The sequence below is a fragment of the Colius striatus genome, chromosome 3 (genome assembly GCF_028858725.1).
Source record: "Colius striatus isolate bColStr4 chromosome 3, bColStr4.1.hap1, whole genome shotgun sequence".
NCBI classification, from domain to species: domain Eukaryota; kingdom Metazoa; phylum Chordata; class Aves; order Coliiformes; family Coliidae; genus Colius; species Colius striatus.
Window position 1 is genome coordinate 18,058,147 of NC_084761.1, and position 22,712 is coordinate 18,080,858.

The 22,712-nt window shown below is 45.1% G+C and overlaps 1 protein-coding gene across 3 annotated transcripts; it reads left to right on the top strand.

The window, feature by feature from the left end:
* Positions 1–942: 942 nt before the first annotated feature.
* COG7 (component of oligomeric golgi complex 7) lies at positions 943–22,184 on the top strand. Of its 3 annotated transcripts, none has more exons than XR_009818434.1 (17): positions 943–1,213; positions 2,342–2,490; positions 2,963–3,079; positions 3,262–3,430; positions 5,217–5,299; positions 6,056–6,178; positions 8,049–8,247; positions 10,350–10,477; positions 11,077–11,231; positions 12,792–12,908; positions 13,444–13,509; positions 14,247–14,433; positions 15,420–15,560; positions 16,001–16,084; positions 17,991–18,105; positions 19,435–19,749; positions 20,285–20,367. XR_009818434.1 is itself a non-coding variant. In XM_061992696.1 (17 exons), exons 1-17 carry the CDS (start codon positions 1,048–1,050, stop codon positions 22,004–22,006), a joined length of 2,310 nt encoding a protein of 769 aa, XP_061848680.1. In that variant the 5' UTR covers positions 943–1,047; the 3' UTR covers positions 22,007–22,184. The 3 variants fall into 3 exon arrangements, 2 of the variants coding, with proteins under 2 accessions (XP_061848680.1, XP_061848681.1); XM_061992696.1 differs by lacking the exon at positions 19,435–19,749 and adding an exon at positions 21,840–22,184 and having other exon boundaries at positions 20,285–20,428; XM_061992697.1 differs by lacking the exons at positions 943–1,213; positions 19,435–19,749 and adding exons at positions 1,220–1,427; positions 21,840–22,184 and having other exon boundaries at positions 20,285–20,428.
* Positions 22,185–22,712: the final 528 nt, after the last annotated feature.

Below are 22,712 nucleotides of genomic sequence, written 5' to 3' on the forward strand. Positions count from 1 at the left end.
CTTGCTGGTGTGCAGGCAACAATGTCAATGTGGTTTATAGAACCATGGAATGGTAGGAGCTGGAAAGGACCTATAGAGACCATCCAGTCCATCTCCCTGGTAAAGCAGGTTCCTCTCAAACAGGTCACACAGGAACATGTCCAGGTGGGTTTGGAAATCTCCAGAGAAGGACATCTCACACCCTCCCTGGGCAGCCTGTGCCAGGGCTCCCTCATTCTTAGGGTAAAGAAGTTTCCATTGTGTTTAAGTGGAACTTTTTGTGTTCCAGCTTACATCTATTACCCCTTGTCCTGTCGCTGGACACTACAGAAAAAAGTGTCACCCCATCCTCCTGACATCACCCTTTAGGTGCTCGTGTTAATGAGATTTCCCCCTTCAGTCCTCTCTTCTCCAGGCTAAACAGACCCAGGTCCCACAGCCTTTCCTTGTAAGAAGGATGTTCCAGTCCCCTGAGCATCTTGGTAGTGAAGATACAGAACACAGGGAAGAAAGTAAACGGAGGGCGGGCTTTGGGCCAGTCTGTAAGAAAAACCGGCCCAGCACCACCAGCTCATCCATCCCCAGGCCTGACAGCTTGCCTTGGGCCGGCTCCCTCCCTCGGGCGCTGCAGCCCCGAGGCCACGCCGGCGGGATTCCTCCTCCACCAAGGCGCCTCCCCGACGCGAGCGGAACCCTTTCAGAGACGCCGCCAGGGGGGCTGCCCATCCCCGCGGGACAAGCGATTTGTTTCGTTGCTCGGTGTGATCGGACCGGGTACGCTGAGCCACGGGGCAGGGCGGCGTTTTCTGCCGCTGGGGCCCTGCCGTGAGCTCCGGCGCCGCGGCCGGCCGCGCGTTGCGCCGCACAGCGCCCGCTGAGGGCCGCGCGTCTCCGCCCCCGTGCCGGGGCCCCGTCCCCAGCCCGGGCCTGCGCCTGCGTGCCGCTGCCCGCCCGCTCCGGCGCTACGGTGGCCGCCGGGGGCCCGGCCGCGCGTTTCCGGGTGCGCGACGGGGCCGCGGCGGCTGTGACTCCCCGGTGCCCGCCGCGGACGGGACGGAGGCGGCGGCCATGGATTTCTCCCGGTTCCTGTCGGATGACTTCGAGGTGAAGAGCTGGGTGAACGCGGCCTTCCGGGCCGTGCAGCAGGAGGCCCCCGGGAAGGTGGACGCCCACGCCGCTACGTTGGTGATGAAGTTGCAGCTCTTCATCCAGGAGGTTAACAACGCCGTGGAAGGTGGGCTGGGCGGCGGGGCCGGCCGCAGGTCCGCTGGTCCCGAGCTGGCCAGGCCCCTGCTGAGCTACCGCCTTGCTGACTTGTAAACGTCGACCCAGGCCCGTGTGGGCCCTGCTCCTCCTGCCGAGGGACTGGCCGCTGTGCGCTCCAGGAACCTCCGTGTGCTGACAGATGAGGGCTGAACACCCAGAAACTGCTGCCTCTGCCAGGGGAGGTTCACTTTGGGTATTAGGAAAAAAATTCTTCCTCAAAAGGGCTGCCCAAGGCTGTGGTGGAGTCCCCATCCCTGGTGGGATTCCAGAGCTGTGTAGCTGTAGTGCTGACAGACATGGTTTAGTGGTGGCTGTGGCAGTGCTGGGGGAACAATTGGACCTGACGATCTTCGGTGGCCAATAAGACCAGTGGCATCCTGGCTTGTATCAGAAATAGTGTAGCCAGCAGGACCAGTTAAGTGATTGTCCCCCTGTGCTCGGAACTGGTGAGGCCGCACCTTGAATACTGTGTTCAGACACTGAGATGCTGGAGTGTGTCCAGAGATGGGCAACAGAGCTGAGGAAGGGTCTGGAGAATAAGTAGCTGAGGAACCTGGGGGTGTTTAGTCTGGAGAAGAGGAGGCTGAGAGATGTGATCACTCTCTAAAAGTACCTAAAAGGAGATTGTAGCGAGGTGGTGGTCAGTCTTTTCAGTCATGAATGATAAGACAAGGAAATGGCCTCAAGTTGCACTCAAGGTTTAGGTTGGACAAGGAAGAACTTTTTCACCAAGATGGTTGTTAAACAGTGGCATAGGCTGCCCGGGAAGGTGGTGGAGTCCCCATCCCTGGAGATGTTGCAAAGCCATGTAGCTGAGGCGCTGAAGGACATGGATTTGTGGTGGGCTTGACAGTGTGAAGTTAGTGATTGGACTCAGTGATCCTAAAGGTCTTTTCCAACTCTATGATTCTAAAGGTCTTTTCCAAGCTAAATGATTCTATGATAAAGTGCATATTTAAATTTAAAAGGTGTAATCACAACTTTGTTGTTTAATTATTTTTTTTTTAAGCATTGAAGATTATATAAGACTATTGAAAAACTCCCTTTTCCTGCAAGAGTTCTCGGGCCCTCCTCATTGTTCTTGGTGTTTCTGCAGAAACAAGCCACCAGGCCCTCCAGAACATGCCCAGAGTCCTCCGAGAAGTGGAAGTCTTGAAACAGGAGGCAACATTCCTGAAGGAGCAAATGATCCTTGTTAAAGAAGATATCAAGAAATTTGAAGAAGACACAGCTCAGTCAATGCAAGTGAGTTCTTGTTTTACTTTGTGTTTACCTGCAACTAAAGTTTGTAGAGTTACTCATATTAAACAATCTTGTGAACTCAAGATAGGCAAAACCACTTCTTGTAATATTGATAGTAGAAAAGTGAGTGTAGCATAGACCAGTTCAATTTGCATCTCCTGATGTATTTTGGCGCAGACAGAGTTGATGTTATCGGGCTGATTTTTGCCAGATCTCTCTCTGTTGCTAGTTGGGGTGCATGGCATTTTTCAGGCAAAGTCCATACTAAAAGTCCAAGTACAGAATTTAAACTAATTTGTTGTTTGAGTTTGGAAGTTGACGTAACATCTGTAGCTCATTCAGACAGGTCTTTCCTCCTTGTAACAGCATGACTTTTTTCACCCAATTTGTAAAATCTAAGCCAAAAGTAAGTCTCATAATATCAGTGTCTGTGTCAGTCACCTTTTGTTTCAATAAGGAACGTTTTCTTCTTCAGGTCCTGGTAGAGATTGACCGAGTGAAATCTAGAATGCAGTTGGCTGCAGAATCACTTCAGGAAGCAGACAAATGGAGCACGTTAAGTGCAGACATTGAAGAGACTCTTAAAACACAGGCAGGTACCTCCATTATTCTTTTTGGTCTTTGTGCTTTCAGCTTTCCAGGGAAACTGCATTTAAAAGTAGTTGTTTGAATTGACTCTCATATAAATCCCTTGTTGTATAGTATCATTATAAACCAGGTATTACACTTTCTACAGTTGTGTTTGGTAACTTGATTGCCTTTCCCTGGTGACAGGATGTGTCTGTGATTTCGGCCAAGCTAACAAGCATGCAGAGCAGCCTGGCCATGCTCGTGGATACTCCGGATTACTCCGAGAAGTGCGTGCACCTTGAGGCCCTGAAGAACCGACTAGAGGCCATGGCCAGCCCTCAGATTGTTGCTGCTTTTAACTCCCAGTCTGTAGGTCAGTAAGGCTCGATGTCACTTACTGTCAGTACAGAGTTAATTGTCCTTAAAAGTAAAATGGGTGGCGAGTTTGTGTCCTGGTGTTGAGTTGTGTGCTTTTTCTGGTAGAGTGAGAGACCATGAAATGTGATGTACTGTGCAGCTGCCCGTGGTGCAGTGTATCTTGGGTTTTCTTACAGTTTGGTGTACCTGTGACCACTGTGGGAAACAGGAAAATGTGAACTAACCAGCTCACACGTTGATGCACGGAGGTGCTGAGGCAGGGCTTCCCTGCTGTCCTAGTTTAGTATTGCCATGGATGGTCTCCAAGTGGCATGTGCTGCTCAAGTAAGCAGAAGGCCTCTGCTTTTGTGTTATTGTAGTGCTGCTGAGCATTGCTGTTACAGCTTGGTGTTGAGGAGATTTGTTTGGAAACGTTCTGACTCCTTACAACCTTGTAAAAACTATTTTTTCAACTCCTCTGTAGAATATTTGACTTTTTGGACTGTTCCCTGTGCTCTTCCTTCCCTATCCTACCATCTCAGCTCTTCTGAAAAACGCTTTTTCTGGTTGTTGCCTCTCATCTGTGTGCACTTTGAGGTCCTGTTGAGAATCTGAGGCTGCAGCGCCTTTGCTGTGCAGGGCTCTGGAGTTCTTGTCTGAAGGGAACAGAGGAAGGAAGCAGCTCTATGTGCTGAGCTTATAACAAACATGGTTAATCCTTTGGACAGGTCTCTCTCTGCTCTCTTACATTCTCTTTTTGGCTTTTCTTCTTTGCGCAGCTCCTTTTTTCTTGGACTCTGCTCATCACATTCATACTAGGTCCTGTACCTTTTTTTCTGCTGTTGCAGTGTGTTAGCCTTTAGAGACAAATTCTAGACAAAGGATGATGACTGGGTTAGGATGAACGTAAATTGAATATTCATATGCTCTGTGAGTTCTCCACCAAAGAAAACATACAGCTACAAGAAAGCTGCTGGCATCAGGTCTGCTGGTACGAGTCTTTTGCTTGGGCATACTGTTCAGAGTAGTTCACCTTAAGCAGTGTTTCTGTTATCTTTCAAAATCTGTCCTAGGCAGGCAAGGGCTTTTTTCCCCTTGAAGAGAGTTTCTCTGTTTACTATGAAGTCATGTTTTTTCATGAAGTCCATCTCCTGTAAATGTAATACAAGTCTGTAAACATATCCCCAGAGAGTATTCTAAGGCTCTTCAGCTGGGAAAGTCACCGAAGTTACTTAATGTTCTAGTTTCTCTGCCTGTTTGAAAAACAAGGTCTCATTACTATTTCCCTAGTCCTATGAGTGTTTTGTGGTCAGAACTGTAGCCATCCCCCTTACAGCACAAAGTAGACTTTTGAGGAACTTGGATTTCACAGCTTTGTGTAAGAGCCAGCTGTGCCATTAGTCACTCTTAAAGCAGTTAGCTTAGGTATTGGTTTGAGGGGGTCTGAAAGTAAGGCTGATGTGTTCTAGTTAGGTGTGTTCTAGTTCTGTAGATAGTGGCTTGTTTCTGGAAAATGATGTTTTCCTCTAGGAAATGCTCTGGTTTTATCTGTCTTTAATACTAGATATATTTGCTGGCTAAGAAGTTAAATTCATTCCTTGCATCTGCTGCCTGTTCTTGTTTGAATGTGGGTTTTAGGCAGCTCTGCTCCTTTTGGAGAAGACAGGCAAACAAGTAGTGAAAGTGTGCCTTTCTGTATAGCCAGGGTGCATGCTTCTTTAAAAGAAGGACCCTCTTGTTCAGACTCACATCTCACCCTCCTCTCTGAGACCATTAACTGCTTGTTATTTCATTTTGTTTAGATCAGGCGAAAACGTTTGTTAAAGTTTTCACCGAAATTGATCGGATGCCCCAGCTGCTTGCTTATTATTATAAATGTCACAAGGTAAGTGTCTTGTTATTGTTGGATTCTTGCGTGGCTTGGCCTGTAGGGGGTGCTGATACATCGCGTATTTCTTCTTTCCCGTTCGAAGGAGGATGGAAGCTGTACTTTTCCGTGTTTCGTTTTCTGACTTCTTTTTCTGTCTGTTACAAGCTTTGGCTACTCCCTGTGTTTCAAGAGTAATTCTTCCTTCAGAGTTTTGTGTTCCTTCCTGCAGTAGACATAGGATATGTGTGTTCTGCTTGATTTCTCTGTGCCTTATAGTTTTGCTTTGGTTTTCTTGGTTGTTGCTATGTCCGCAATAACTTTATTGCTGCAACTTGCCAGCTGCTGACTTCTGTAAACTCTTTTCAGGTAAGATTAAAAGTTGGAATTCCAGACAGTTCTGTAGCCATAACCTGATCCTCAACTTTCTCTCATGACTGTGACTTTTGAGGATTAAGTTCAAGGCTGGGGCTTGCCAAGTATTTCAACTATTATGTAGGGGTATCAGTTACAATCTCATTTTATGAGTAAAATACCAATGTTAATTAAATCTTTGAATCAACTAAGAAGCCTCTAGCTTCATGCTGAAAGTCTTTTCCTTCTGTGGTGCTGAATTATAGCAAAACGTTGTGCTGAAATCTGGAGAGGAGCAAGGGTGGAGGCATTGTGTTATAGCAGAAGTGCTTTGCATGAGATGTTCTTGGTTTGAAATAACAAAGCTAGATCTGTGGACTGTCAGCTCTCCTCTTAGAGTGGTTCTTATTACCCCTGCAGGTGCAGCTGGTGGCAGCGTGGCAGGATCTTTGCCAAAGTGAATTAAGCTTAAATCGCCAGTTGACGGAACTGTATGACACTCTTCTTGGGACCTGGCACTCACAGCTTCAGTGGGCAACACAGGTGCAGTAACTGTTCAGTGTTGGTGCAGCGTTTGAGATAATGAGATGGGGCACACTCTCTTAATTCTCATAAAGCTCAGAACAGTTTGTTGGTGCTCGCTCTTTGAGTTGTACTCTGTGCGTTATCAGTGCCAGACAGGGCTTGCAGCCTGCTTCTGTTTCTTGTTCAACTCTCAAAGACAAGATTTGATTTCTGGTGTTCTACCAACAGCAAGGTTGCTGTGTTATTGACATTAAAGCTGCTCTATCGCTTGCATCTCTATCTTAAGTTAAATCTAATTCATTGGTGTTGCAAATGTGTTCTCTTGCAAGACATTTGAAATGCTTGAATTGCTTTATCACTTGGCCTGGAGGAAGCCCTCAAGGTGATATTGAACTGATTCCTGTCACTCTGTGTAAGATATCTGAAGGTTTCTGCTATCACCCCTTCAAGTCTATGTACTTGTTTTTTCTGCCAACAGTAATGTACGATCCCTAAAAGTTATTGTCCTTTAGTGAAATGAAAAGGTAAGTTCATATTGTTGTAAGAGTTTTTCATCCATGAAGGGTAAGAGATTCTTATCTTCATGTTAAGAAGCCTGGTGCAAAGGAGCTCAATGTTTCTTTGAAATGTATTTTTTTTTCTGCCTAATGATTCCATGTGAATGGCAAGTCAGATGCCTTTGAACAGGGGATCTTGAGAGAGAAATGGAGGGGGAGGAGGGCAGCAAGGCTGGTGTCACTCAGTCTCCTGTGTTGCTTCTACTTTCTGAAGAATTCTTGGGCCTTTTTCATGCTGATCCCAGCTTTCAAGGCAAATGAGTGAGAATGGCTGATAAAAAAGTCACAATGAAGTGATCTCTATGTTAGTGAAGCTGAGTGATGCATGTAAATAAAAGTTCTCAGCTGATTACAGTCTTTCTAGACTTTCCATACTGACTTCTCCCTGTCCTACCACTAAATTGGCTCCTGATATAGCACTATTTCTTTGTGTTTTACTGATCTACCTGTTTTTCAGCAACACAGCTGTGTAAACTAAGTGCTCTGTTTACAAATGCCCTTTTCTGCCAGGTGGTTTGGGTTTTTTTTGAATACTATAGTGCCTGTGTTCTGCTGAATTCCGTTTTTGACCTATACCTGTCTTCTAGTTTCTTGGTTGCTGTATTCAAAGCACAGTTTCAATGGTAGTTATGTATTGACCTTGACTTTTGTAATCAGGCTGACCTGCATGCTAAGACTTAGCAGACTTCTTGGGGTTTTGTACCCCTTGTGGGTGTTTTTTACCCCTTGCGAAGCTTCTCAAATTTGTTTTTGTTGCATTTTGGTTGGGAGCTCATGTCATCTCAAGGACTCTGTGATCTGTTAATGCACAATGTGTCAGCTTCTTGATCTATATATCACTGTGTCTCACCACTAGGTAATTTAATATTAATTCTTTAATAGAAAGGAGGCATGAAAAAGTCCCAGTCAGGCTGCTGCTCTCTCCCAAGTCTTTCCTCACTGATTGTGGCCTGCCTCCCTGCTGACAGCATTCACAAACCTGCCTGTTCTGCCTCTTTTGTGTCTCTATTTCAGGAGCCCAGGTCTCTGTGCTATGGGCATGAGGAAGGCTACAGTGGGCATGACTGCCCCGGGAAGTGATGCTGCTTGTTGTGGAGGTTGCTTCTGCCAGCAGGGCAGCAGCATGTGTTCAGGAGGACCGATGAAGGTGTCTGCTCTGGACAGGCAGGACCTGCTCAGTTTGGAGTGGGACAGTCTGTCGTTGTCTTTGCTGAGACAGTGATGTGTGGGTTCTAGTTTGAGATTCTCTCGGGAAACTGTCTGCTGCTCTCTTGCCTGTCGTGGTCCTCTGAGATACTGTACTTTTACCAGTAGCATTTCTGCTACCACAGGTTTTCAAGAACCCCCATGAAATTGTGACTGTACTGTTGATTCAAACGCTGGGAGCGCTGGTACCTTCCATCCCTGTCTGCCTCAGCACTGCCATGGAGAGAACGGGCCAAGAAACCAAGCTGAATAAGCTGCTGGAACTCTACGATGCCACCATCCACTTTGCAAAGGGGCTGGAAGTAGCAATGTTGCCAAACCTGAGTAAGGCTCTCACACCAAGTGTTGTCATTCTGTTCTGTTGACTTTGTTGTGAAGTTCCATTGTGGGGCTTTGTTTAGTTTTGCATAGAGGGAGGGATTAGAATGGATTATCTCTTCTACATTATGGACCAGTTCCATGACATTTGCACCTTTGTGTGCATGTGTATGTATCTCATCTTGCACTAAAGGTGTGACACAATACCGAAGGAGTTTACTGAAGCAGACCTGTTCTGAGCATGCTTGCTGTCTAGACTAAATCATATTTAGCACTTTTACAAGCATTACTATTTCTTCTTTTAATGGATGAGGAAGTGTCTTTAGGGAAGCTATCTGTGAAACCCGTTGTGAAAGATCACAAAGCATAAAAGTTGAGGAGGTTCCTGGAATTAGGTCACACCTTACTGAACAAGAGAGAACCTGCTTGAGAGCTGCATCTATTGGATGCTTAAATTTAATGTTGTAACTTTTCTGCTGTGACTGTCTTTTGTTTTAATTGAGTGAAAATGCAGGGGCCAATATTATTTTAGAGCAGCCAGGAGTTTATTCCCTAGCAGCATCCTTGGTATTTGATTCAAAGTCAAACCTAGGCTTTCCTTACCCTATGGTGTTTGTCATCTCATTTTGGTCACTGCTTGATGAATAATTCCCACAAACCACAAAGCAGTGAGGTGCTGTGTTTAAACAGGTTTGTGCCTGACTTGAACTATTGGCTATTTATAGCTCTTTATTATTCTGGTAGGGCCCCTTCAAAGACCAGGTACAGGAAAATCCTAAATTAAAGCATTCCCAATGCCGTGTTTCCTGTGTTTCATTCCTCATAACATTGACTTGAGCTATTTAAACTCAGATTCTTACCTGATTGTGTAAATTGTGATTACTGGGCAATTTCGAGGAGTATGACTGTCATCGTGTCTGGTTTTGTTGCCTTTGTGATTGCATACTCTTGGCAGTCGTTTCTTGTCCTTAGCTTAGCTTAAATTGTGCTTCATAACAGAAATGTTTAAAAAGTGCTTGGAAAAATGATGTACCATTTTAGAAGATGCTGGAATAGGAAGAGAGCTGCTGCTGCACTGTTATCTGAATGTGTTTAAAAAAAGACAAAGCAACCCAAAACTTTATTTCCATCTTTCTTGCTATGGGGTAAGATGTTTGGGAAGAGAAATATCTCAAGAATGGCAAGGACAGGTGACTCAGCAGAACAGAGTCAAACCAGTTCCTATGTATGTGTGTGTGAGGGGAGGGTTCAGTTATGATTCATAGGATAATTCAGGTTAGAAAGGACCTCAGGAGATGATCTAGTCCAACCTCCTGCTGTAAGCAAGGTCCGCTATGAAGTCACACCATGTTACTCAGAGTTATTGTCAATCTAATCATGAAAACATCCAAGCATAGAGATAGCACAGGCTTTGGACAACCTCCTCCATTGCTTATCTGTCCTTAGGGTGTAAAAGTGGTTTCTTATATCCAAGATTCAAGGTAATAATGATTTGCTAGTTTGAGTTTGGCAAAGGTTCATGGTAACAGCTGGTGTCCAGCTCTGATTTGAGAAATAATCATTCAGGCCTGTTTTGTTTGGGTTTGCAGCTCCCAGATTGACAGAATGGCACAGAAGTGCCAAGTTCATGGTGCACCTTAAGCTCTGGGTCATTGACACTGCAAAGTAGTAGTGCTAAGCGAATTAAGTTTGTGTCAGTTATTCTAAGTATGAACTGTGCTTTCTGATAAATTAGGATTGCACCTGTTTTAAGCTGTTTAAGAGTCTCACTTCTCAAATGGTTTCAGTGCTTCCCTTCTACAGCAGGTTGGAATGTTTAATAGGTTTCTGTCACCCAGGCTGTTTTAGAGCAGTGAGTGATAATTTTCTTGAGGCACTGTTGAGGTAGAACATCTTGGTTTTAGGAAGCAGGTAGTGATAATAACCTTGTTTGCTTAAAAAAAAAAAAAGAAAAAAAATCATCTGTGTGGTTGAGACTTAAAGCTGTTGGGCAACATTCCAAGCCTGTGTGGGCAGCCTGCTCTAACTGAAGAACTGCATGCTGCTTGAAACAAGGTTTTGAGCAGCATGTTCATCTATTTGTAGACTAAACATCTGATTCTTTGTAGAGGAGCAGAACCTGGTAAAAGTGATGGAACTGGTGGAAGCGGTGTATGGTCCTTACAAGCCCTATCAACTTGAGTATGGAGACCTGGAAGAGGAAAACCTCCTCATTCAGATCAGTGCAGTGCCCTTGGTAATGTAGCATTCTTCGTTCAACTACACAGAGAGAGCCTTGGAGCTTGGATTAAATACAAGGGCGTTTGTCATAGTCATTGCTCTCTTCTCTCCTCTAGTTTTTTGATGATATTTCCTGTTTGCAGTATATTTTTTTTACTGTTAAGTAAATTTTGTTTAAGAAGTAAAGCTAATTTCAGCAGCACTGTCGGGCTGCAGGTAACTCCTTTCTTCTCCTTCACCCAGGAACCAGCACTGTGTAGATCTGCTGGTGAAAGACTTGACCAAAACATTACTGTCAGCCAAGAACCTGCTTCAGGTTTGGTAGAGTTTATTAAGAACAGGATACAGGGAAGGAAAGTTTTTTTGTAGAAGATTCTGTTGTTGGCAGAACTATTTTTCCTTGAAGACCTGGTAAACATAGGACTTGGCAGACTGACTTTAATTACCAGTCACTGTACAGGAGGGTGGACACAGCCAGCGTTGTTCTCTCTCAAGTGTTTCACAAGGTTGGAGGCTACTGAGAGAATAATGTATTGCACAAGATGTCTTCTCTTTAATGCCTGGATACTCACTGTAAGAAGAGTCAGGCTCAACTTTGTCGTTGTTGTTATTTAGGAGCATTGGGAAGTAATTGACTGTGTCCAAGAACTGAACCATTCCGTCAACAAACTCTTCATTCTGGCTTCTGGAGCCATCGACAACTGCATTAAACTCACGGATGGACTGGGAGCGTGTGGGCTCCTTAAGGCCCTGAAAGCTCTGTTCACAAAGTAAGGTGCTTTTAGTGACGCTGCTGCCTTTATTTGCAGGGAGTAGCAAGTGTTCAGTTTGTGGTCAAGGACTCTGTAGTTTATGGAAAAGGGCTGAGAGCAGAAAGTACCTATAACTGCAATGTGAATCATCTGCTTTCCCCTCCTGCCGCTTCGTTCTGGCAGTGACCGGTGCTTACGGGGAAAATGGAAGCTTTTTATGGCTAAGTTGAAGACCTTTCTCTCAGCTGTTTTCTGTTCTGGTGGGAATGAATTTTCATTTTTTTAATAAATACTTTTGAAGGGGAAAATGTTTCCCAAAGCAGAATAAGACAACTATGGTTGGTGAAAGTAGAGCACAGTGGGCAAATACATATGGGGACCAGTGACCTCACTTTCAGAATCTACCTGTAAGTGCAAAATACTGTAGGGAGTGAGGTTTACTGCAAGTTCTTGTCTTCAGGTATCACTAACAGCCCACTTACATTGTGTTCCAATACTGACGACCTCCTTATTCTTTCCTGATATCAAATGAGCTGCTCACAAGGTATAAATGAAACTGTTACCTCGTTGCCCTGTGGGGCAGAGGGAAGAGGAAAACAGACGTCTCTGATCTCACCTTGTTTATAGGCAATTACACACCAATTGCATGCCTGGAGCTTATGGGCATCATTTACAAAAAAAAAAAGGGGGGAGCTGCTGAAAACAAAATGTTCTCTTTTTTATCTGTATTCTCATCTAGGGAGTAGCTGAGAAAACAAATTAATGAGATTGTTGTCACTATGTTCCTGGAGTAAGGGCCAAGTGATGTTGGAGTAGCAGTGGCCTTATGAACTTTTTCTTGTCTTTCCTAGGAGATGATTTAGTGCCGTGGTAACAAAAATGTCTTACTCATACCTTCTCAGAAGCAGCAAATGGAAGTAGCCACACAGTATCTGTTACTGAGTTTCTCCCTGTCTTCTGGTGCAGGATTAAGTGAGCTATGGCCAGTCAGTTCTTCACATCCATGTGTTTTAGCCTGAAGAAAAGAAGGCTCAGGGGAGACCTTCTCGCTCTCTACAACTACCTGAAAGGAAGCTGTAGCGAGTTGGGGGTCGGTCTGTTCTCCCTATTGACAAGCCATAGAACAAGAGGAAACAGCCTCAGGTTGCGCCAGGGGAGGTTCAGGCTGGATATGAGGAGGAATTTCTTTCCTGAAAGGATTGTCAGGCACTGGAACGGGCTGCCCAGGGAGGTGCTGGAGTCACTGTCCCTGGAGGTGTTTAAGAGATGGGTGGATATTGCACTTAGGGAAATGGTCTAGTAGTTGATAGGGCTGGGACAAAGGCTGGACTCAATGATTTTAAAGGTCTCTTCCAGCCCAAATGGTTCTATGATTCTCTGGTTCTATGACTTGGACTGGAACAACAGCGTCTCTGCTGAATCCTCTTCTTTTTAGTATTTCTGGTAGTTTCTTGGCCCTTGTAGCCAAGGCAGGACATGCAGTTACGATGCTCTCCCAGCTGTTCTCTTACACTGACGCTATTCTCATCTCTTAGCTCGTCTAACGTCCTGTGATTCTGTCTCCATTTCTCACTGCAGGTACACATCTGACTTTACAAACACATTGCAGTCTATACGAAAGAAATGTAAACTGGATGATGTCCTCTCAGATTCCTTTTTCCAGGAGGACTGGACTGCATTCCAAAACTCTGTCAGGTAAAGGGCATTTTGTTGGTTTGTTGGTTTTTTTTTTCCAGCTCAGAACTGATTTTTGTGTCAAAAGTGGAATGGGAATTACTTGGGGTCAGTTTACACCGGTTCTTAGTGCAGGATACAGGGCTTTGCTCACTTATCTGCGGTGCTGCTGGGAGCATTAGCATGAGTGACTGGGTTTCAGGTTGCTACTGCTGGCACAGTAAGTGCTGTGAGGCTCCCCACCCTGTCTGGAACAGAACTGCATGTCATATCTCTTGAAGTATCAGCAGCTTTTAGAATTTTTCCCAGTGACACTGAGCCGTGATGACAAGAAGTACCATGTGGATGAGGCTGTTGGGCAAAAGAATTCAGAATGTTATCAATTGGATGTAGTGTTAGCAGCCAAATTAACTCTTGACAGATGTGTCCCCTGTGGGCTGTGGTTTGGTTATTGTTTCATAATTACTTGACACGTGTCTGAGATGGGTTGTCTGCAGGGGGTCTGGCATTATCTTCCTCAAATCTCACAACATGTTTTTGTCTTGTTCTTTCCCAGGATAATTAGTACTTGTGGTGAGCTCCTTCGTCAGTGTGGAGACTTTGAGCAGCAGCTGGCCAACAGGTAAGCGTTGCTGAACTTAATTCATGAGCTGTCAACATAGGTACCAAGTTGAAAGAAAACAAACCCTGAGGTGCTTTCATCACATAGACCATGGAGGGAAAGCAGAAGCACTGTGATTTCCCCCTGCTGCCCCTCCCCAACTTTTGAAATGTCAGAGGTGGGTCACAGACTGTTCTACTCAGTTGTGTGCCCTGAGACAGTCACAAGAATCCTTTTCTTGGATACCTGGCTGGCCATGGAAGGGGCTGCCAGATTGGGGTCAGGAAGGAATTTTCCACCAGATCAAATTGGCAAGATTCTCACCTCCCTTGTGACATGGGGCATGAATCATTTGCTGAAATGAATCTAGGTGTGCCTGAACTGATCGATTCCTTGTAACTTGAGGAGCGTCGGGCACAGGCAGCACGTAGATCTTTTGTTGCTTGTGAGCTCTGCGCTATTTGGCCTCTTGTAGGCTCAAGTGCTTCAGTCTGACTCAGTGCCTGTGCTTTGGGTAGGGGACAGCAGCCTGCAGTGGACAGGAGGCAGAGTTTGTTCTGAGAGCATGGGCCTCTATCGTTGCAGTGGTTTTGAGTTGCACAGCAGATGTGAGAGCTGTCTGTGATTAGTGTCTGCCACCAATGAATACACTCTTTCTTGAACTAACATAAAGGTCATGTTGGTCCTTGAACCAATGTGAGAGCAATGGTGCTGATTTCGGAGGGTTTTGATGGTGACTTTTGTATACTTGTTTTCAGGATTTTATCAACTGCTGGAAAGTATCTCTCGGACTCCTACAGCCCTTGTAGCTTTTCTGGCTTTCAAGATACCAGTTCTGCAGAAAAGAAGAGCTCTGTAAAGAATCCCTGGCAGGAATACAATTATCTTCTGAAGGAGAATCCATCTGAGTACGCCAGCCTTATGGAAACACTTTACACTCTGAAGGTAGCCTTGGTGCCTGGGACAGTCTGCCTCTATCACAAGAAGCTGTTGGGCCCACATTTAGTAGATCAGACCTGGATTCCCACTACAGCCTGATTACTTTTCCTCCTGAGCTGCAGCCTTTTCATGGGCTGCGTCCCAAGGCTTCCACAGAGACACTGATCCATGGAGAGAAGGCTGGGCTCATTACATCTGTCCTCCGATCCCAGCTGTGTTTTGTAAATATGCCCTTATCAGTTCAGATGAGAGAGATTGTATTGCAGAAAGCATTGTGAAGACTGTTTTGGAGCCATCTCGAATTCTGGAGCCCATATACTGGATTCTCAAGATTTTCTTTGCCACTTATGCTCTGCTGCCATATCCATTCTGAAATACAATTCTGGGAGATCATTCATGCATGCATCTGTGGATAGGGTAGAACAGTTATCTTCTTGTGGATCTAAGTTACCTAAGTTTGCCATCATCAGTCACATGTTCCCTCCAAATGTTTTGATTTCTTTTGCACTTAATTTGCCTGCAACTTGTGCAGCTCTGCCTTCAATGTGAAGTGTCGACTCTAAACCTTTGCTAAATAGTCAGGTTCCATAGGTACCCTTCATGTCAAACTTCTGCTTAATTCCACGCAGGGAATGAGTCACTTTTGCCCTTTAGATGAAAAGCAGTTTTGCCATCTTCTCTGCAAGTTTCTTGGTGTCTAGTCTGTACTGATGCCTGGAGTGCTCAGAACATGATGCTGATTCTTTGATTTACATTTCAAGGGGCAATGTAGAGTTTCTGTCCTAAGTAACTGGTTGGAATAGGGCATCTCAAAGGAAACAAGCTGTGCCATTGCAGAGGAAAGCTCTTTTGTATTTGGATGGCCTAATAAATACTAAACACTCTCTAAGAGTGTCTAATAAACACTCTCTAAGAGTGTTAACATAGCTTCTCTGTGATCAGTTTAATGACTTCTGTATGTAAACATTCTTCTCTGCCTGTGTCTGCTTTAGGAGAAAGGTACAAGTAACCACAACCTGTTGTCTTCATCTCGATCTGCCCTTGGCCGCCTCAACCAGCTGGCACACCACTTGGCTTTTGATTCCGTTTTCCTTCGCATCCAACAGCAACTCTTACTTGTTCCAAAGATGGAGGTGAGTAATGGGTACATTGATTGGATCTAAACTGGCAAGGGGTATCTTTGGGATGCCTTAGGGTGGAGAACAGCTCAGTCTTGCTTACTCTTCTTTTCAGAATGTTTCCCTCTGGTATCACGTTTCTTCCGTGAGCTGCAGTCAGTGAAGAAATTTACCTCCCTTCATCCACAGCAACAGACAGCTCTGATATTGGTTTGAGACGTTGCTTTTCTAACCTGTGTGAGCATCTGTTTTCTGTAGGGAGCTGTCTGGGAAAGATGTGCACGTTTGGGGCCTGAGGTGAGACAAGGAAAGCAGTTTTCTCATCGTCTATGTTCTGCTTTGTAGAAGTCCTTGGGAAGTCACAGTTTGGGTCACTGGGTGACCACTTCCTAGAATACCAATAGATTTCATGCTCCAGAAAGTCACAGATTCATTCTATGCTTTTTGCCTTGCAGGGATGGAGTTCTGGTGGCATTGGTGAGACCCTGACAGATGACCTGCCAAACTTCAGCCTGACTCCTCTAGAATATATCAGCAATGTAAGACTGTGTATGGGGAGCTACTGGAAGCCCAGTGCTGGGGGAATCTCTTCTGTGTTTCCTCAACTTTTGTAAAATTAGTGCCTGATGATGATGGATGCTCTTGGTGGTCCAGCCCTCATCAGCTGGACTGTGCCATTCATTGTAGCTTTTGTGAAGTCCTTCTCCAGTGGTGGAATAGTACAAGAATGTCAGGAGCAGAGGGAGTGATTCTTCTCCACTGAGCTGCCCTGTTCACAGTGTTAACTCTTGTAATGGGATGGGAAATGCCAGCTTGTGTTTCTAGGGGACAATACTGAGCATACCTTCATAACACACCTCATGTAGCAGAGAACTTCCTGCAAGGTGTATTGGAATGATTTAATCGTACTATGAAGTTCAAGTCTTAGGTCTTAACCCTTTTAATCCCCATGTGACTCCTTGGTTTTCTGATGGATTAACAATGAAACCTTTCTGGCAGCGGGCTGTCTGAGTGGAAGAGTGAGCTGTTCATTCCTTCTGACTGGGCACTCCTCAGTTCAGTGCTGCTGAACAGCATTCAAATTGCTCCTCTATTCTCCTGGTTGGTGTTCCAAGTAGCTGCCAAATTTTCATTTCAGATAATAACATTAGCTGCCATTATTATCTTAATGCAAAGTATAGTTGGATAAGCAAGTTTTTTATGTGCCATTGTTTCATGCATCACACAGGGAATGGATTTTTCCAGGACAGGCTGCAACCAAAAGCTTTTCATACTTTGGTTTCCCCTGGCTGATGGCCTACAACCTGTTATACTCTGCTTTTAAAGGTTAAAGAAAAAGAATACCTAGAAATGGGTAGTCAGTCAATTTGTGGGTCGTTTGAATTTAGCTATTGGAGAGACTTTAATGAGGTACAGAAAGCTCATGGGCAGTGTATAAGGTAAAATTTCAAGTGAAAGTTGCTGCTGAATTCAAAGTAGCTTTCTGATGAGCACAGCTCACCAAAAGTGATGCATGTGGTTGGTCAGAGACTGAATCTGCTCACCTGCCACTTTAACTGGGAGTTAAAACTGAGATGTGTATGATCGCTACTTGATTGTGTGAGGACTCAAAGGGCATCTCTGCCTGTCCACGGTAAAATACCAGAAAATATCAGATACAAGACATTAGTTTTCTGACACCTTTTCAGATCTACCCTTTATCCTGCTGCTAAGTGATAGGTGAGTCAAGACTGAGCCAAGGCTTTTTCTTGACTAGTCTTGAAATAACACTACTGTATTGTCCAGTCAAACTGGAAACAAAAAAGACTCAAATGGAGTAGAAACAAATTGATGTGGCCTGTGTGCTGTGTAGAAGAAAAAGCTGGTGATTTGGGCTCAGGAAGAAGCTATTAATGAGCTCCATAGTGGGGAGGCAGAGTACTCAGAACTGTATCTGCGCCTAGGAAGAGTCTCTGTAGCAGCAGAAAACTGTTTCTAAGCCGTGTCTTATTCCTGGATATAAGCTTGTGTGCAATTTCTGAGCTTGGCCCCTTTTTGGGAGTGATACATTTCTGTAAATCGTTATTACATTGTTACGGGAATATGTGTTGTTTCTTCAGTGGTTTTGTTCGGTTCAGTGTCTTAGATTGTGCTCTAGAAAACAAATTGCCAGGAACACTCCAGAGATCAAAGATAGGCTTGGAGTAACAGTCCTCTGTAGAGGCTTTTCTTAATATGATTGTCTCAATGACTGGTTCTCTGACCTTGTGAAAAATTGTTTGTTGTACAAAGTGTAATGATGAGCAGGAGCCAATTTGTTTCTAAGCAAATGTTAGGTTAGTGAGTGGCTGACAAGCTCAGCTTTCTGCTTTCAGGTGTGGATTACTGCAGTTGACTATTTTTGCTCTAGCAAAGTACTTGCTTCACATTTGCTCAGTGACTCAGCTCTTTGTGCTTTTATTCTAGATTGGGCAATATATTATGTCGCTTCCTCTCCACCTTGAGCCGTTTGTCACTCAAGAGGATTCTGCTTTGGAATTGGCATTACATGCTGGAAAACTGCCTTACCCCCCAGAACAAGGTAGGGTGAAACTAAAGACGTGAAGAATCTAGAGGAAAGCTTTCACATTTTGAGATTACAGGGGTGTGATGTGTTATGGTAACAAAGTTGCTCGGGATCCGTTTCCTGCCCATCTAGTTGTGCTGTTTCTTCCAAGAGTCTCTTGGTAATACCCAGGAGAAGCCTCTAAATCACGAGCAGAATTTTTTCAGTTGTGTTCAAAGCAGGAGCTTCAGTTTCATCTGTTTAAGTTTAGTGTTCATGAAAACTGTGGTTTGGATGCACGGTCTGTTTCAGGGTTGGAGCAGTATTTAGTGTCCTATGTGCAGGGAGTGAACAGGAGGCATTTGGGCTCAGTTCTCAAACTCTGAAGGGGACCGTTGAACCATCTAGTCTGAAAGAATCTTCAAGTTGGCTTTTGTGGCTTCTGCTCCTCATGAGCCTGTTCACAGGGTGGCATGGGCTCTCTGACAGCTTGCTGGAGGAGGAGTCTTGCACTCCTGCCCTCTCCTTTGTGCTGGTTTCACAGCAAGGCTGTTACCACTCCTTAACCTCACATAAAAAACTGTTTGTTGGTTTTGTTTTTCTCTGGCCTAGTTTATCTGAAAAATGTATCGATGAAGTGATTTAAATCAACTTCCTAAGAGGTCTGCTATGCAACAGATCTGTCAGGAGTGCACAGCAAGGAGTAGATGAAGAAGCAGTTTGTGACCACGTTTAGAAGGGATGAGCTGTTAGGTTGGCCAACCCTCTTGTGTAACGTGCCCATCTACTGAAGAAAACAGCCGTGCATCAGTGATTGTACGACATGTCCATATCCCCAGACAGTGTCTGAGATGAGATTCTTGCAACAGCTGCTGCCAGGAACTGACCTAGTATGAAGCTTTGCAGCTTCAGGCCCTAGTGAAATTGTTCCATAAGCTTAATTTTACACTAATCACTTGCAGCATAAAATATGCCTGGCCTTGCTGAGAACCATAGCCCCTTAATTTGTTGGTAGAAAAAGAGCTGCTGAGAGCTCCTTTTTTCAGGAATACATTACTCATTCTCAAGCAGGACAATAATGCTCTTTACGTGCAAACAACTTTTTCCTCTGCCTCTTTTCTCTGTAAATGTAGGAAAAGCTACTGTCATTCCCCATGTGACATGCTGACCTGTGCCCCTCTGTTACAAAGGTTAAGAGCCCACGGTCACAAACCAGTCTGCTGTCTGTCTTCTTTCGGACAGGTTTTGCATCTTTGGGAATTTATTTTCTTAAGCCTCTGTACCAGGTTCAGGCTCAGTAAGGACACAGTTCTGGAATGCTGACTGCTTCACTGAAATTCCTTTTTCGTCCTATTTTGACTCCAGATGGAAAATCATTAAAGCTTCACTGCTGCTACCGGTGCCACCTGAATGTTCGATGATTAGATACCAGAGACAATGATGCAGCCCCCTGTGCTGGAGGGAGTGCAGTGAGTGGCTGTTCTCTGAGACAGCTACAGCACCTCTTCAAAACTTTCTTCCCAGAACACACCAAAGAGTTCTTTCTGTGTGTCGTCCCTTACTTGCTTGCAACAAGCTGAGTTTTGGCTTGTGTTTGATCTTCAGATGGCTGTCCTTAACCTGTTGTGTCATTAGTCCTGCTGCAGTGAACAGTAGCAGCTCCATAATGCTTCCCAGCAGGTTGGCAACACACCATGGTTTGCTGTGGTTAATCTCTTCTCAGTGTTTGTTTCCACTGGCAATCAGGGAAGCATAGAGCGTGTATTTATAGTCTTCCTGTAGCCTTCTGAGAATATGCCCTTTAGTTTAGGTTTTTGCATTACTTATTTTGTCATCTTAAAGCACTTACACGTTTAATGGCTCATTAATTTTCAAAACACTGAAGAACACAGAATGCCTTTAGGGCTTGAAAAAGGCCCCTGTGAGTCGTTGTCATTGCAGTAGCTGATAAACTGCTCCTGGGAGACGATCCTGTAGAACATGCTAGGAGCCCTTCAGAAAGGACTTAACCGGAGAAGTAATAGAGGGAAGTCAAGTGTTTTGGGTCTTGAACCAACTTTCAGTGTTACATAGTGTCAGGGAGGATATGTAACTGTTTTCACTGCCCCCAAACCAGTTGGTAAACTCTGAATCCTGACCATTTATGAGTTATGTTTTGTTACAAACCCAACAAATGCAGGTGAGTGCTGGCAGCTAACGATAATTCTCTGTCCAGGAGATGAATTACCTGAGCTGGACAACATGGCTGACTACTGGCTGGGCTCCATTGCCAGAGCTACCATGCAGACTTACTGCGAGGTCATCCTGCAAATACCAGAGCTGACGGTGCACTCGACCAAGCAGCTTGCCACAGACATTGGTAAGCTCTGCACACACCTTGTCCTGAGAGCTGTTGCTGTTACACATTGGGCTGCTCTGTCAGGACATTGGATTTAAGGAAATGACAGCCTGGCTTCCTCCTTTGGCCGTGAGTGGGTTGAGCTGATACCTGGTGTGCTGGAGTGGTTCACAGCTGCTCTTTTGCAAAGTGTTCTGTCACATCCCTCCTGGAGGGAAGGGTGGTGTTCCGGTAGGTGCTCCTGCTGCTTCACTGCTTTGTGTTTCACACTGTGGAAGTCAAAGCCCTTTGGAGCTGAGAAGGTTCCCTTACAAGCCAGTCTTACCAAGAAACCTTTTCAAGCGTGGCACTGCTCTTTTCGCTTCTCATCGAGTGCCACGTACTGCCAAAGTGTGCCATTTGCAGGGGTGGGTACACAGCGGGTGCCAAGCCTGTTGGGAAGTGCTCTGGTGGGTTACAAAGGGAGAGCTAGTAGATCAGCTAAAGGCTTTCTAGAAGTTGTGAAGCAGCCTCCTTTTTCATAGAACCTGTAGGCTTGCCTCCCTGCCACAGTTAGCTGACCACCCTGCTGCTCTGAAGGCACCAGTCACTAAACCGCTTTCAACGTGGAGAAATTTTCAGTGGCAAAGTGAGAGACAGTTGGTACCTGATGTTCATTTCTGCCTTCTCCTATGCCGTGCAGAGTGGCTGAGGGAGGACTGATGGAAGGTGTTGGGGAAGGCATTTTTTCAGGATATGGAGGAGATAGGTTTTTCTTACCCGAAGCTGGTGAAAGTGTCACCTTGAGACCACTACAGCTATTGTAAAGGCCAGTTAGACCTTCCTTTGCTCCGAGTCTTTCATGCAGACTTCCCCATGGCCAAGCTCAAAAATAAGGATACAGACAATATCCCCTCAACTCGCCTGAAAGTGGACTTGAATGCCACTGAACTCAGCCTGAACCTTTTTGGAGGGGGCAGGGGTTGGGTTAATTAGAGTATTTTTGGCATTGCTTAAAAACACCCAGTGGATTCGAGGTTGATTCTTAAGAGTTCTCCCTGCCATCCTTAACTGGCTGACTGCCCCAGAATGGGTAAGCTGGCACTCCCAGCCACTCGCCTCTGCACAGCCTCCCAGCTTTGTGGCAAGTGTGATTGCGATCCTTTATCTGTGACCATGACAACCGACCACCCTGAGGGTGCCGTGAGCAGATACTGAAACGTGGCAGAATGCAACTCAGCCCTCTGAACAACATGGACTGTGCTCTGAACTAGTGCAGAGAAAGCCAAAAATATACACCAGTCAGTACAGTCAGATTCCAAACATGCTGCTGTTTGCTGTGGGTTTGAGCTAGTGGTGACAGGATTGGAGCTGTCGGGAAGGACGAGGGATCACTTTCATTTGCAGAGTGTCTGTTACCTGGTCAAACACCTGTTTGTCCTTAATCTTACAGATTATCTAATAAATGTGATGGATGCCCTCGGCCTTCAGCCATCAAGAACGCTGCAAAATATTGTGAGTCTGTTGAAGGCAAAACCAGAGGATTACCGTCAGGCTGCGAAGAGCGCGCCCCGCAGAATGGCCAACAGCATCGCTGCAATGAGGGGCCTGGAGGGCTAGGCTGGTGGCCCTGCTGCTGGGCACTCTGCAAGGACCTATTTCCCTATATTCCTAAAGGGATATTTCCCCACATCACTATTATTTCCCTATAAACTTGGCAAGGACCGTCGAAACATCTCTGAGGTTTAGGGGAATTAATTTCTGAATAACTTTTAATAAATGCCTTTGTCTAGGAAAAGCTTGTTCCTGTTTTTTCCTGGCTTCGGAGACAAGGAAAGATGTCCTACAGCCAGCTTTGCCAAAAACTGTCAGGATAACCTTGAGCCAGCTTGAGCAGCGCTGGCTTCTGCCTAAGGATGTGGTGCTTGTTGCTGGAGAGTTGGTGCTCCTCAGTGCTGAGATGACTGGCTTTTTCAGAAAATTTAATCAATTGTGAATCTAAAATTATGGGGTAGGTGCAACAAAGATCAACTGATTGGAAGCTCCTCTACCTGCAGGCAGTTGCCATTGCTCAAGTCTGTCATTACTCACAAAGTCAAGAAGACAGCCTCCTCTATTAGTAGATGAGACACGATCAAGCTCAGCGCTGAGATTAAAACCAGTTTTGTGGGTTGTTCCTGGTGTGATCAATGAATTCTACTGAAAGCTATGAAGTTTATAAGAAATTTAATGAAAGGGCTGCTTTCTTGTAAAATGTATTAAAGCATCTTTGTAGAACAGCTCATCCAGCCCAAGTATGCCCTCCTAGGAGAAAAGTGGATGGAAT